Raw genomic sequence first — 16360 nt, 5'->3', positions numbered from 1 at the left:
AGCCAGCACTGGTCGCCATTAATAATGAGGATTACTGCTCTGGCTCAGCCAGCACTGGTCGCCATTAATAATGAGGATTACTGCTCTAGGCTCAGCCAGCACTGGTCGCCATTAATAATGAGGATTACTGCTCTAGGCTCAGCCAGCACTGGTCGCCATTAATAATGAGGATTACTGCTCTAGGCTCAGCCAGCACTGGTCACCATTAATAATGAGGATTACTGCTCTGGCTCAGCCAGCACTGGTCGCCATTAATAATGAGGATTACTGCTCTAGGCTCAGCCAGCACTGGCCGCCATTAATAAAGCGTTAAAGCGTCATATGAAATGCGACTTTGGCGCGAAGATCGCCGACCGCATGGCCGATCCCAAACTGGGATCGGCTCGGGTTTCACGAAACCCGACTTTGCCGAAAGTCGGCGACTTATGAAATTGACTGATCCATTTCGCTCAACCCTACTGGCCACCATTAATAATGAGGATTACATATAAGGCTACTTTCACACTAGTCGGTCGGTACGGGCCATCACAAAACGTCGGCCCGACGGACAGTGTGTTAATGTAGCACAACGGGGGCAGCGGATGCAGTTTTTCAGCGCATTCGCTGCCCCATTGTAAGGTCTGGGGAGGAGGGGGCGGAGTTCCGGCTGCGCATGCGCGGTCGAAAATGGCGGACACGTCGCACCAAAAAACCTTACATGGAACGTTTTTTGGGCCGACGGTACGCCAAAACACGACGCATCCGTCGCACGAAGGATGCGACGTGTGGCAATCCGTCGCACATGCAAGCCTATGGAGAAAAAACGCATCCTGCGGGCAACTTTGCAGGATGCGTTTTTTCTTCAATACTACGCATTGCGACGGACAGCAAACAACGCTAGTGTGAAAGTAGCCTTAGTGATGAGAATTACTGCTCTTGGCTCAGCCAGCACTGGTCGCCATTTTGTTCTGAATGGGAATTGCTTTTCATGCAATGACCTAATGTCCCAAATGAAACTAATAACGGAAGGAGTATGTGACAGTGCCATGGGGCAGATAGGCCCTGTGACCTGTTGTTTTCTCCGCTCAAAGCGTTGGCACAGCTTCCCATGCCAGCCAGGCAGCCACAGTGGAGGGCAGAGCACACCCTCGATGAGCATGAGCGGCCGGGTGGCACCTGGCGCTACAGTCATAGCCGCCCCCCGTCCTGCCTGTGACAGCACTGAGCACAAGTTGTGTGACTTTCCCACATACACATGGCCGAGGTGGGCGGCGCAGTGAGGAGGGAGGACCGGACGTACTGCGCATGAGGAGTGAGGGGCGGGCCCGGCAGTAGTGCGAGCGGTGGGGACTCCGGGGTGACACCCGGGAGCAGGGAGCCACCATGGTGTTTGAGTCTGTGGTGGTGGATGTGCTGAACCGCTTCCTGGGTGACTATGTGGTGAACCTGGACAGCTCGCAGCTGAAGCTGGGCATATGGGGCGGTGAGTGACACACCCGTGTCCGTACATAACAGCGCACTGCTAGGTGACATGTGCCCCCTGGCTGCAGACCCCCGGCCAGCGCATGGACTGACAGGAGGAGTGCCAGCTGTGCCAGGCATGGCTGCCAGGACTGTGTGCCTGATTTATTCCTCACGACCATCTGGCAGCACTGCTGGGCTATGTCCTATTAAGTGGCACATAAGACCTCAGCGGTGGCATGTGCCCGGGCGGTTAGTGTAATAGGACCTCAGCTGTGGCATGTGCCCGGGCGGTTAGTGTATTAGGACCTCAGCTGTGGCATATGCCCGGGCGGTTAGTGTAATAGGACCTCAGCTGTGGCATGTGCCCGGGCGGTTAGTGTATTAGGACCTCAGCGGTGGCATATGCCCGGGCGGTTAGTGTAATAGGACCTCAGCTGTGGCATGTGCCTGGGCGGTTAGTGTAATAGGACCTCAGCGGTGGCATGTGCCCGGGCGGTTAGTGTAATAGGACCTCAGCTGTGGCATGTGCCCGGGCGGTTAGTGTAATAGGACCTCAGCTGTGGCATGTGCCCGGGCGGTTAGTGTAATAGGACCTCAGCGGTGGCATGTGCCCGGGCGGTTAGTGTAATAGGACCTCAGCGGTGGCATGTGCCCGGGCGGTTAGTGTAATAGGACCTCAGCTGTGGCATGTGCCCGGGCGGTTAGTGTAATAGGACCTCAGCTGTGGCATGTGCCCGGGCGGTTAGTGTAATAGGACCTCAGCGGTGGCATGTGCCCGGGCGGTTAGTGTAATAGGACCTCAGCGGTGGCATGTGCCCGGGCGGTTAGTGTAATAGGACCTCAGCTGTGGCATGTGCCCGGGCGGTTAGTGTAATAGGACCTCAGCTGTGGCATGTGCCCGGGCGGTTAGTGTAATGGGACCTCAGCGGTGGCATGTGCCCGGGCGGTTAGTGTAATAGGACCTCAGCTGTGGCATGTGCCCGGGCGGTTAGTGTACCTGATGTGTCTCAGACACACTAACATGTAAAGCATCAGCCAATAAAGGGAATCTGTCACCCCCTTTTTTTTTCGATTTGAGATAAAAAATATGGTTCAATTGTGCCTGAGCTCTGCATTACAGCAGTACCTTTCATATCCCCGATTCCCCATCTTTGCTGAGAAAATACCTTTGTAATCTCTCCGTTTTCGTATGTAAATTGCCCCGGTCCGATGGGCGGGACCTATTCGCCGTTTCTCCCCCCGCTCCTCGGCGTTCTCGAACGTAACAAGATCTGTGAATAGCACAGATCCCGTGCGCATTGAATTGGCCTCTGGCGCCTGCGCAGTATGTTTTGCGCAACTGTGGTCAAAGCATAAAATCACTATTGCACATGCGCCTACATTTTTCATTACGTTCTATGCCCCCTTGCATGGCAAGACTTCCGGGGCACAGAACGTAATGTAAAATGGCGCATGCGCAATAATGAGTTGTATGCTTTGCCCACTGTTAGGCAAAACATACTGCACACGCGCGAGAGGCCACTTCAATGCGCAGAAACATAACGCCAACGCAGGAAAGAAGAGCGTAGAGCAAGGCAGGAGGTGGGGAGAAACGGCGAATAGGCCCCGCCTATCAGGTCGGGGTAATTTACATACGAAAACGGAGAGATTACAAAGGTATTTTCTCAGCAAAGGTGAGGAATCGGGGGGATATGAAATGTACTGCTGTAATGCAGAGCTCAGGCACAATTGAACCATATTTTTACCTCAAATCGAAAAAAAGAGGTGACAGATTCCCTTTAATAACCTCCACAGGGTGCTCTGACCTGTCATACGTGTACATCTTCCTGCAGGGTAGGTCTTAGGACCACATTGCCAAACTGAACAAACTTCTTAGCGCCCGTGGGCATCAGTAAATTGTCAGAAACATCACAGCATACTTCACTAATAGGTGCTGATTCCATTTTTAGGACTCCCGCCTGTCAGGATAGAGGTCCTCTTCTCTTCTTCTCTCCCCGAGACAATCCAGAAAGGAAAAGGATATTGCTTCCTCCATTGTAGTTAATGCGAGACTCTGACACACATGAGGGTTTGGCTTCTCCCATCCGCTACAATATGGCAGCCAAGGGCATGGCCGTTACTTTACTTCATCTACTCCCTAACTTGATGATGATGTGGTCACAGACATGGTCACACACCATTAATAGTCACTCATGCTTAGGGTGCGGCCTGATACTCCTCTACTCCCTGTGTGCGACCAGATAGTGGAGGGCCGCACAGAAAGTCACCCAGATCACAGGTTGTGCACCCGTCTGTGGAGTAAGGGGATGCCATAGTAAGGATCTGTGGATATCTGTATCGGAGACTCAATTTGGGGTCGTTGGGCATTATGGCTGTACAATGGGCAATGGATCTGGCAGATTATGGTGACTTCCGTTGACAATAGAAGCCACTATACAGCTTCAACAAAGGTTTCTGAGACCTATATTCAGCTGACAGAAGTGATGATGGCGATGTGACAAGTGCTGTGGGCCAGTCATTGTTTGCCTTGTACTGCTATTAGTGATGAGCGAGTATACTCATTACTCGGGTTTTCCCTAGCACTCTCAGGTGGTCTCCGAGTATTTGTTAGTGTTCGGAGATTTAGTTTTCATCACTGCAGCTGAATGATTTACAGCTACCACCCAGCTGGAGTACATGTGGGGGTTGCCTGGTTGCTAGGGAATCCCCACATGTAATCAAGCTGTCTGAGGCGATGAAAACTTAATCTCCGAGCAGTTACAAATACTCGGAGACCACCCGAGCGTCCTTGGAAAAACCCGAGCAACGAGTACACTCGCTCATCACTAACTGCCTTGCAAAGTGTATAGTATATAGTGTACAGGTAATACAGTAATCACCAGTGCCATTATACACAGGAGCTCTGTATATAGTGTCAGTGTAAAGGTAATACAGTGATCACCAGTGACATAATACACAGAAGCGGTGATAAGTGTATAGTGTACAGGCAATACAGTGATCACCAGTGGCAACATACACAGAAACGCTGATGATAATGTATAGTGTGCAGGTAATACAGTAATCACCAGTGCCATTATACACAGGAGCTCTGTATATAGTGTCAGTGTAAAGGTAATACAGTGATCACCAGTGACATTATACACAGAAGCGGTGATAAGTGTATAGTGTACAGGCAATACAGTGATCACCAGTGGCCACATACACAGAAGCGCTGATGATAATGTATAGTGTGCAGGTAATACAGTAATCACCAGTGACATTATACACAGAGCGCTGATGATAGTGTATAGTGTACAGGTAATACAGGGATCACCAGTGACATTGTACACAGTAGAGCTGTATATAGTGTACAGGTAGTACAGTGGTCACCAGTAACATTATACACAGGAGCTCTGTATATAGTGTCAGTGTACAGGTAATAGTGATCACTAGTGACACTATACACAAAAGCTCTGTATATAGTGTAATACAGTGATCACCAGTGACATTATACACCGCGTGCAGAATTATTAGGCAAGTTGTATTTTAGAGGATTATTTTTATTATTGATCAACAACTATGTTCTCAATCAACCCAAAAGACTCAAATATCAAAGCTTAATATTTTTGGAAGTTGGAGTGGTTTTTTTTTTAGATTTGGCTATCTTGGGAGGATATCTGTTTGTGCAGGTAACTATTACTATGCAGAATTATTAGGCAACGTAATAAAAACGAAATATATTCCCATCTCACTTGTTTATTTTCACCATGTAAACCAATATAAATGCACAAAATGTAGAAATAAACATTTCTGACATGCAAAGCCCAAACTCAAAAAAATTAGTGACCAATATAGCCACCTTTCTTTATGATGACACTCAACAGCCTTCCATCCATAGATTGTCAGTTGCTTGATCTGTTTACGATCAACATTGCGTGCAGCAGCCACCACAGCCTCCCAGACACTGTTCGAGGGTGGACTGTTTTCCCTCCCTGTAGATCTCACATGTTATGAGGGACCACAGGTTCTCTATGGGGTTCAGATCAGGTGAACAAGGGGGCCATGTCATTATTTTTTCTTCTTTGAGACCTTTACTGGCCAGCCACGCTGTGGAGTAGTTGGAGGCATGTGATGGAGCATTGTCCTGCATGAAAATCATGTTTTTCTTGAAACTATACCAACTTCTTCCTGTACCACTGTTTGAAGAAGTTGTCTTCCAGAAGCTGGCAGGAGGTCTGGGAGTTGAGCTTCACTCCATCCTCAACCCGAAAAGGTCCCACAAGTTCATCTTTGATGATATCAGCCCATACCAGTACCCCACATCCACCTTGCTGGAGTGGAGCTCTCTGCCCTTTACTGATCCAGCCTCTGGCCCATCAAGAGACACTCTCATAATCCTTTAATCAGTCCATAAAACCTTTGAAAAGTCAGTCTTAAAGGTACCTTCACACATAATTTCGTTAACGATATCGTTGCAACGTCACGCTTTTGGTGACGTAGCAACGATCCCGCTTAACGATCTCGTTATGTGTGACAGCGACCAACGATCAGGCCCCTGCTGGGAGATCGTTGGTCGTAGGGAATGATCAGGACCTTTTTTTGGTCGCTGATCACCCGCTGTCATCACTGGATCGGCGTGTGTGACGCCGATCCAGCGATGTGTTCACTTGTAACCAGGATAAATATCGGGTTACTAAGTGCAGGGCCGCCCTTAGTAACCCGATATTTACCCTGGTTACCATTGTAAAAGTAAAAAAAAAAAAACACTACATACTCACATTCCGATGATTGTCACGTCCCCCGCCGTCAGCTTCCCTGCACTGACTGTCAGCGCCGGCTGTAAAGCAGAGCACAGCGGTGACGTCACCGCTGTGCTCTGCTTTACGTCCGGCGCTGACACAGTCAGTGCGGGAAGCTGACGGCGGGGGACGTGACAGACATCAGAATGTGAGTATGTAGTGTTTTGTTTTTTTTTAACTTTTACAATGGTAACCAGGGTAAATATCGGGTTACTAAGGGCGGCCCTGCACTTAGTAACCCGATGTTTACCCTGGTTACCCGGGGACTTCGGCATCGTTGAAGACAGTTTCAACGATGCCGAAGTCGTTCCCCTGATCGTTGGTCGCTGGAGAGAGCTGTCTGTGTGACAGCTCCCTAGCGCCCACACAACGACTTGCCAACGATCACGGCCAGGTCGTATCGCTGGTCGTGATCGTTGGTAAGTCGTTTAGTGTAACGGTACCTTAAGATATTTCTTGGCCCAGTCTTGACATTTTATCTTATGTTTCTTGTTCAAAGGTGGTCGTTTTTTCTTACCTTGGCCATGTCCCTGAGTATTGTACACCTTGTGCTTTTTGATACTCCAGTAACGTTGCAGCTTTGAAATATGGCAAATCTGGTGGCAAATGGCATCTTGGCAGCATCACGCTTGATTTTCCTCAATTCTAGGGCAGTTATTTTGCGCCTTTTTTGCCCACCACGCTTCTTGCGACCCTGTTGGCTATTTGCCATGAAACGCTTGATTGTTCGGTGATCACGCTTCAAAGGTTTGACAATTTCAAGACTGCTGCATCCCTCTGCAAAACATCTCACAATTTTGGACTTTTCAGAGCCCGTCAAATCTCTCTTCTGACCCATTTTGCCAAAGGAAGGGAAGTTGCCTAATAATTAAGCACACCTTATATAGGGTGTTGATGTCATTAGACAACACCCCTCCTCATTACACAGATGCACATCACCTGATTTACTTAATTGGTAGTTGGCTCTCAAGCCTGAACAGCTTGGAGTAGGACAACATGAATAAAAGGTATCATGTGATCAAAATATAACTTGCCTAATAATTCTGCACACAGTGTACAGAGGAGTTCTGTATATAATGTCAGTGCACAGGTAATACAGGGATCACCGGTGACATTATACACAGGATCTCTGTATATAGTGTCTGTACAGATAATGAGGGATCATTGGTGACATTATACACAATACTCTGTATATAGTGTAATACAGTGATCACCAGTGACATTATACATAGGAGTTCTGTATATAATGTCAGTGCACAGGTAATACGGGGATCACCGGTGACATTATACACATGAGCTCTGTATATAGTGTACAGGTAACCCTACGTTCACATTTGCGGTGTGCGCCGCAGCGTCGGGCGCCCCTATATTTAACATGGGGGCGCATGGACATGCGTCGCACTTGCGTTTTGCGCCGCATGCGTCCCTGCGGAGCCCGCGTCTGGGCGCAGAGGACGCAGCAAGTTGCATTTTTGCTGCGTCAAAAAACAATGAAAAAAAGGACGCATGCGGCGCAAAACGCAGCGTTGTGCATGCGTTTTGCTGCGTTTCGGTTTGCGTTGTGCGTTGCGGCGCCGACGCTGCGGCGCACAACGCAAATGTGAATGTACCGTTCGGGCTCATACTCGCGTGAAATACGGCCGAGTCTAGCATGGTAACACCCGGTTCTGCTGCCGGCACTCCAGAGCAGAGCGTGTGGCCGCATAGCAATACATGGAGCCGCACGCTCCGCTCTCAAGTGCCGGCGGCAGAGCCGGGTGTTACCATGCGAGACTCAGCCATATTTCACGCAAGTATGAGCCCTAAGACAGGTTGTTGTTCATGGTACTGCAGCCTCGTCATATTTAATGGCCACTACCTAATGTACAGTGCTGCTCCCTGTGTCAGTGTGTCTGTCTGTGTTGGATCCTAGCCAGTTTTTGCTCTTACTTTTTTCCCATTCCTGTACTGGGTACTCTGCATCCAGATCCAGACATAAGTAGCTTTTATATTTAGTGCTATTTTTCATGGTCTTTACCAAGTGGGTAATTGGATAATGACAGTAATGCAGAGAAGCCTAAACACAGTCCCCGAGAGAATCCTGTGAGCAACACCTACTTGGTAAAGACCCCAACATTTAGCAGTAAATATAAGGGTTAGTTCACACTAGGCGTTTTTTCAGCTTTTTTTTCTGTAGCAAAATCTGATCTCTTGGCAGGAAGAAGCTGCAGAAAAAAGCAGGTTTTCCTTGTTTTATTCTTGTGTTTTTTTGCTGTGGTTTTGGCATGGAAAAGCTGCAAAAAAAAAGTTCTATTCTATGGAATCAGGTTTTGGCACAAAAAATGCAGAAAAACCTGATACCTGTATTTTTGGTGCTTTTTTTTCACCACACATATTCATTTCAGTGGGTGAAAAACACTGAAAGAAGTGACATGCTCCATTGTGCAAAAACCACGCAAAGCTCAAAATCCTGATGACAAAAAAAAACAATGTGTGTGCCTGAGATGTCTGAAATCTCATAGTCTTTGATAGTACTGTATAACGAAGCTGAAAATTTGCATAAAAAATGCTGAAAAGTTGCATAAAATAATGCCTAGTCTGAACTTAGCCTAAAGGTGCCTTTCTCTGTAACCATATGGTAAAATTTCAAGAAGAAAAAACTAAAAATTCGGAGAGTAGCTGGAATAAATTAAAAGCACAACCTGGCCACTTTTGACCTGATGTTAGGTCCTCTGTAAAGTGTACTTAGAGTTTAAGATGCCTTTTGAGGGTAAGTGCACATGACTAGATGCTAATACAGCAGTAAAAACAATGCACATAATTTCCAAATGATTTGCTGAGCATCTCACAAAATTAGAATATCATCAAAAAGTTAATTTATTTCAGTTCTTCAATACAAAAAGTGAAACTCGTATATTAGATAGATCACTCTGTTTCTAATGACTCTATTTCAAGTGTTTATTTCTGTTACTGTTGATTATGGCTTACAGCCAATGAAGACTCAAAAGTCATTATTTCAGTAAATTAGAATACTTTATAACGCCAGCTTGAAAAATGATTTTAAAATCCACAGTGATACTTTTGTTTTTAAACCAGGTATTGGTACTTTTGGCAGTGTGGACAGTTGTCAAGTCCTGCTGGAGAATTAAATTTCCATCTCCAAAAAGTTTTTTCCTGGTAGACTGTTGCACTGACGTTGGTCTTGATAAAACACAGTGTTCCTACACCAGCAGGTGACATGGCTCTCAAAACCATCACTGATTGTGGAAACTTCACACTAGACCTCAAGCAGCATGGATTGTGGGCCTCTCCACTCTTCCTCCAGCGTGGAGGTCCTCTGGACCTTGATTTCCAGGTCTAGTGTGAAACTTCCACAATCCGTGATGTCATCTGCTGGTGTAGGTCCACTGTGTTTCATCAAGACTAGTGTTGAGCGATGCCTTCCGATACTTGAAAGTATCGGTATCGGATAGTATCTGCCGATACCCGAAAAATATCGGATATCGCCGATACCGATACCCGATACCAATACAAGTCAATGGGACACAAGTATCGGAAGCTATCCTGGATGGTTCCCAGGGTCTGAAGGAGAGGAAACTCTCCTTCAGGCCCTGGGATCCATATTCATGTAAAAAATAAAGAATTAAAATAAAAAATATAGATATACTCACCCGTCCGGCGGCCCCTGGACCTTACCGATGTAACCGGCAGCCTCCGTTCCTAAGAATGAGGAGTTTAGGACCTTTCGATGACGTCTCGGCTTGTGATTGGTCACGTGACCGCTCACGCAACCAATCACAAGCCGCGACGTCATCGCAGGTCCTAAACTCCTATACATACATTGGGAACTTCCGATTTCCGATATCACAAAAATATCGGAACTCGGTATCGGAATTCCGATACCGCAAGTATCGGCCGATACTTGCGGTATCGGAATGCTCAACACTAATCAAGACCAAAGTAAGCCATCTACCAGGAAATTTTATAGCACTTCATGCTTCCCTCTTCCGACCAGCTTTTTGAAGATGGAAATTTCATTCTCCAGCAGGACTTGACAACTGTCCACACTGCCAAAAGTACCAATACCTACCGTAGTTTAAAAACAACAGTATCACTGTGCTTGATTGGCTAGCAAACTCGTCTGACCTTAACCCCATAGAGAATCTATGGGGTATTATAAAGAGGAAGATGAGCAACACCAGACCCCACAATGCAGACCAGCTGAAGGCTGCTATCAAAGCAACCTGGGCTTCCATAACACCTCAGCAATGCCACAGGCTGATAGCCCCCATGCCACGTCGCACTGATGCAGTAATTGGTGCCAAAGGAGCCCCGACCAAGTACTGAGTGCATTTACTGAACATACATTTCAGTAGGCCAACATTTTGGATTTTAAAATAATTTTTTCAAGCTGGTGTTATAAAGTATTCTAATTTACTGAGATAATGACTTTTGGGTTTTCACTGGCTGTAAGTCATAATCATCAACATTAACAGAAATAAACACTTGAAATCGATCACTCTGTTTGTAATGACTTATATAATGTACGAGTATCACTTTTTGTATTGAAGAACTGAAATGAATTAACTTTTTGATGATAATCTAATTTTGGGAGATGCATCTGAACGTTCCATCTTTTTTAACTTCTTTTAACAGCTTCAGTCTTCAAAAGTCATGAAGTACGGTAGCTAAAAGAAGTGACCAGTTAATTCATCTGGCGGCTATCGTTTGGAAGCCGTCACTGTTATATATAGCATAAAAAAAAAAAAAGCGCTACCGCAAAAGGCATACAAAGAGATGTTAGAAAAGTCGCTTCTGGGAAAACACATCTCACGTTTTCCTGAAGCAACTTTTGTTTAAAAGACTATGTGAGTACGCCCGCAACTAAAAGACACCATATGCACATACCCTGACATACGGTAGATGCTGAAAAGTTCCCAGAGCCTGGACCCCTACTGATCTGCAGACATTTCAGCATCGACTATATATTAAAACACATTTCTTAAAGTGTAGTAACACTTCAGACATAAAAGTTCTACCAGCGCGCTACAGTCTAAGGCTATGTTCATTTTGCTTTTAAAGGGAATCTGTCACCCCATTTTTGGCCTATAAGCTGCTGCCACCGCCATCAGGGGCTTATCTACAGCATTCTATAATGCTGTAGATAAGCCCCCCGATTTATCCTGAAAGATGAGAAAAACAAGTTAGATTATACTCACCCAGGGGCGTTCCCGTTGCGGTCCGATGGGTGTCGCGGTCCGGCACCTCCCATCTTCATACGATGACGTCCTCTTCTTTGCTTCCTGTCGCGGCTCCGGCGCAGGCGTACTTTGCCTTGTTGAGGGCAGAGCAAAGTACTGCAGTGCGCAGGTGCCGGGGAAGGTCAGAGGCCCATACATTAGTAAGGACTGTAATGCCCTGATGGCGGCGGCCCTGAGGACATCAACCTCAGATAGGTGGATACTGCTGAAAATCATGTCTGACTGCATCATTAGTCAATGACCAGTCAGCGCAAATATCCGAATCCCATTTTCCAGGTTTTCAAACGTAAGCCCCTGGCAGAGTCACTGACTGTAGAATAAATCGCAATATGAACATAGTCTACCAATAGTATTTCTTCTCAAATTCCTCAGTCTTTTTCTTTTCTGAAGGCATGCGTCCGGATGAAGGAAAGCTTTCACCCTGCCGCCACAGTACGGTTCCTCAGCATGTGCTATCAGTGTACAGAGTGGGATTCTTGGACTTGCTTCTGTTCCCCTAACTAGAACACAATAACCTCATACAGTAATAGCTTATGAGGTTGATTCAGACCGGGGATCTATGGCCAGTCTAGAAATCGCAGTCCGTGAAACTTGTGAAGCCAGCTGCAAAATATAGGCTGCACACACAGCCATTCAGCCACAGGTTGTGTGCGGTGCCCAGTAGAGAAGGCAGAAATGTTTTTTTTATACTGTTTCTGCCTATTTGATATCTGCATACGCTGTGCTCCTTGAGTACAGTGTATACATAAGAAGCAGCAGACATCCCACTCTACTTGTGACTGTGATCATCTGATCGCTGGGACAACTGTCAAATGACTGCTATAAAGTATATAAAAAAAATAAAATAAGTTTAAATCACTCCCCTTTTCCCAGCTTAAATATATAAAAAAAATGAAAAATAAACATATTTGGTATTGTCCTGTTTGGCAAATCATATATCAAATGCCATAATGAAAACAACAATTGATAGAGCAGAATTGCTGATTTTAAGTCACCAAATTTCCCAAAAAATGCAATACTAAAAATGGTAGCTAACAAATACAGCTCTCCTTGTAAAATTACAAGCCCCATGCGGCTACATCGCCAAATCTCAGAGAATGGCAGCACGAGCCAAATATCTTAACAGTGTATGTTCACATGTGACATTTTCACTGAGACTTTTCCCGCAGCATATTTGGTGCTTACAGTACACAGTGTTTTGCAGTAGCAGGATAGTCAGTGAGATTTCTGAAATCTTATTAACGTGCTGGGTTTTTTCCTGCTGCGTTTTTTGCCAAGATGCAGAATTTCAGGTCCTTCAGCCTCTTTTGCAGCTCTTTTTCATTTTCTCCAAACAATCATCATACTGCTTTGTAGACAAAAAATATCAAAAAAATGTTATGGATCAGAAAAGAGCAAAAAAAACGGAAGCTGGCCTGTTCAGGAAAGGGTTAAATCATTACCAGTGTAGTTTGCATGAAACGTGATATGTAGTGATGAGTAAATAAGCGGTTATCAGCGCATGTTTGGGTGCTGACTGATTGTCTTTGGTGTGCTTGAAAAATATGTTTGAGTCCCCGCGGCTGCTTGTCTCATGGCTGTTTGACAGCCGCCACACATGTAGGGATTGCCTGTTTGTTACACAATCCTGCATGCGTTCCGTCTGTCTAATAAAAAGCTGCGAGACATGAAGCTGCGGGGATTGGAACATATTCGAGCACGCCGAAGACACTGTCGGTACACCAGCATGCCCAGATAACACCTTATCCGAGCACGTCGCTCATCACTAGTGATATGTATTTTGGGGCACATTTTAGAGACACTTCTGGCATTTCAATTGTAAACTGTCGGTTTGCCTGCGAGCAATGCACGTCCTTTGTCTGCTTGGATAGATACACTGATGATAGTGACAGGTGCTCTCCTGATGTGTCCCCCCACGCCTGACTCATAGGGGTGTAGGGTTCACAAAAGAAATGACGTTTGACTGGTCTAGTAATTCCAGCACAGAGCAGTGCAGAACAACCATGCATTAGCCCAAACGTCTGCTAGGTCTATTATCCATGCTGAGATCGCCCGGCAGTGCAGGGTCAGCCTGTACAGACACACCCTGGGACAAGCAGGACAGGTGTACATTTTTCCATACATTCGGAAAAACAAAGAAAAAATGAGTTCTAGGAAACAAAATCTACTCCAGCAGCTGAGGAACACAGATATTCACTAAGACGTATGTCCTTGGTGCAGAGCTTCCAGGTACTCTTCAGGCACCCATGTTTCTTCATGTTCTCCAAAAAATCGTACAAGTGTCATCAGTGTGTTAGATCCAGATATAAAACCGGCCGTCTGAGTGAGACCTAATGTGTAGTAATGGAAACAGTGCAATTTGCAGGATCTTATAGCACTAACATTACCATTATTGGTGCATAGGTGACATACTTTTTAGGTGTTCAGTAATTGGCAGAATAGTATTTGTGCTAATATTCCAGTGTTACTCTGCACCAGTCTCCTCACACTACAGCCAGGTTCACGATTGTGAAATGGTTGTGTGACTGTATAAATGAGTGTCCTAGCATTGTCTTTTGGATTGGTAGTATTCTGTAGGGCTAATGTGCTTCATGGCATTGCCACGTGGGGGCAGTCGTCTATCACAGTGGTAATGAAACTGGTTAGGAAAGGTGCTCCAGTGTTCCCCTAGTTTGAGGCAGAGCTAGGCACATAGAAGCAGTCTGTAAAATCAGCGTCCCATGTAAGAGCGGTCACCTTGTCACTGCTGGTTAGATTTACACAATTGTGATTAAAACTTTAAGCTGTGTACCTCACGCTTTTTACATGTGTACCAATAGTGGAGTTCAGATATTCATTAAAGGGAACCTCTCACCTCAAATTGGCGGGATATTTAAATGACTTTTTACCTGTCCGATGGGCGGCGTTTCATCTTCATTTCTCCACCCGTCCGTCCCTGTTGTCTGCAATATGTTAGTGAATTAGAGTACGTGCGCTCCATAGTTGGCGTGTGTGCAATGCAATCTTTGCTCGCGCACGCGCAGTATGCTCTGCCCAACTGCGGACAAAGCCGAAAAGCATTACTGCGCATGCGCCGCACACTATGTCCTGGAAGCATTTCGCTGTGTTGTAATTTCAGAGCGCTGGATCGTGTCGGTATATATTAGTATGATATAAGGAAGATCGCTGTGTAGGCATGTTTCCCCTTCGAGTAAATTGCAAAAATGGTATATTGCTACACAAGCACCATGGTTTTGTATAATATTCGAACCCTATGCGAAGCATTGAGTTGCAGATGCTAGTTTAAAGAGAATCTGACGCCAGGTATTTGCTGCACCATCTGTGCTACGCAAAAAATGTTTAAATTTTTTTTGAAATAATAAACAGATATTGCATTTCAAACAGATTTCTGACAGTTGTTTTTTTGTTACAGCATATGTAGGTTAGATATGTTAATGCTCCTACACAGGCTGGTGTGTGTGTCTTTATTTAATAACAATGAGGGTATTTGGATGAAGAGGTTGAACAAGGAAATTACATCACAATTTTTTTTAAATAATATACCGTATCTTTATTTAGCTCTATGGGTTTACAAAAACACATAAAAAAGCGTGGATTTTCTACTGCGTTTTTCTGCCAAGAGATGCATAAACCTTGCAGAAATTTCTGCAAGCAAATCCGCAATGTGCACACATAGCCTTACTTCTTCAATATTCAACTACAATACCTTTAATGGGAGCATAGAGAAGTGGCGACTGCACAGCATAATGTTTGCAGGTATGCATTGGAAGAAAGATATTATGTTGTATAGGTGGGATCTCATTTAAAGGGTAATAAATCTATGATCACTTGAGGTCTGATCAAAGGAACGGGGGCAAGGTCCGCTGTGTAACAGATGAGGAGAGCTGTGAATATAGCCTACAATGCGGATTTGGGTTACTTCACAAGGACCTGTTGTCCAGAATTCATTGATTAAAAAAATATCTTGGGTTTCTTTTTTGGAGTAAAAGTTGAATTAAAGTAGTCCCATCTCGGACATTCACAACATATTCCACACTAAACAGTCTTCTATCTGAAAAATCAGGGCCAAATAATGCTGCCTGAAACGGAGTTGGCCACTCTTCTCATTTATTTGTATGGGAGTGCTCAAGATTTGGAACTCCCATACAAACTAATGCATGCACAACGACCTTTCCACTGATGGTGGACCCCTAGTCTTAGAATAGATGCTTGTTCATGTGGCGTCCCCCTATCGGGCTTTTAGCACAAGTCTGTGGATATAACCTTCTAACTCAGCTTTGACATCTTGGTTGGGATATTCCTGCTCAGTTCTTCCAGTATTTGTCCATGTCTTGCTTTTGGTTTGGAAAGAAATATAGCTTCCCAAAGACATCATGTTACTATGTGCAGGAATCACAAGCAAGAACCGTGCTCATACTATCCTTTTCTCTGCAGATTTCAGATAGCTGCTGTAATTTATGGAATTTCACTTTTCATACTGCTCAGTCAAGAAGTTATTTGCTGACACCCAGTGATTTCTGGACATCACACTGCTGAAGGCAACTGCGCCACAAGCGTTGGAACTGTTTTTTATTATGTGTACAAGGGTGACAAGAATTTCTCCATCCTTCCTAATACACAAGTATACTCTTAGACTTCTTGTCTCCCATGAAATTGATTGGAGCCATACATTCCTGCTCTCCTAACTTCCCCTAAATGGATTTGGTTGTAGTGTACATTGATTGGAATGGCCATCAATACAATTTTAACAGTTTGGAAGACTAGTATAGAATACCACTGCTATCCACTAGATTTATATTTCTTAAATGTGTCATCGCACCTATGGCACATGCCTGCGACCTAAGACGGAGATAGGGTTTTAGTCTCATCACTTCCATGTGTTGGTGTTTCAGCATCTGA

At 45.2% G+C, this 16360-nt stretch overlaps 1 protein-coding gene across 2 annotated transcripts in view; it reads left to right on the top strand.

Annotated features, from left to right (window-relative positions):
- The first annotated feature begins 1280 nt into the window (after nucleotides 1-1280).
- VPS13A (vacuolar protein sorting 13 homolog A) overlaps nucleotides 1281-16360 on the top strand; it is a 277896-nt gene continuing 262816 nt past the window's right edge. For both annotated transcript variants that reach the window (XM_077249012.1, XM_077249013.1), the window contains exon 1: nucleotides 1281-1462. In XM_077249012.1, coding sequence (XP_077105127.1) covers nucleotides 1363-1462 — 100 coding nt within the window. In that variant the 5' untranslated portion in view covers nucleotides 1281-1362. The remainder of the gene's footprint in view (nucleotides 1463-16360) is intronic.

The sequence above is a fragment of the Ranitomeya variabilis genome, chromosome 1, assembly GCF_051348905.1.
Source record: "Ranitomeya variabilis isolate aRanVar5 chromosome 1, aRanVar5.hap1, whole genome shotgun sequence".
Taxonomy (NCBI): Eukaryota; Metazoa; Chordata; class Amphibia; order Anura; family Dendrobatidae; genus Ranitomeya; species Ranitomeya variabilis.
This window is presented reverse-complemented; position numbering and strand designations above follow the sequence as displayed.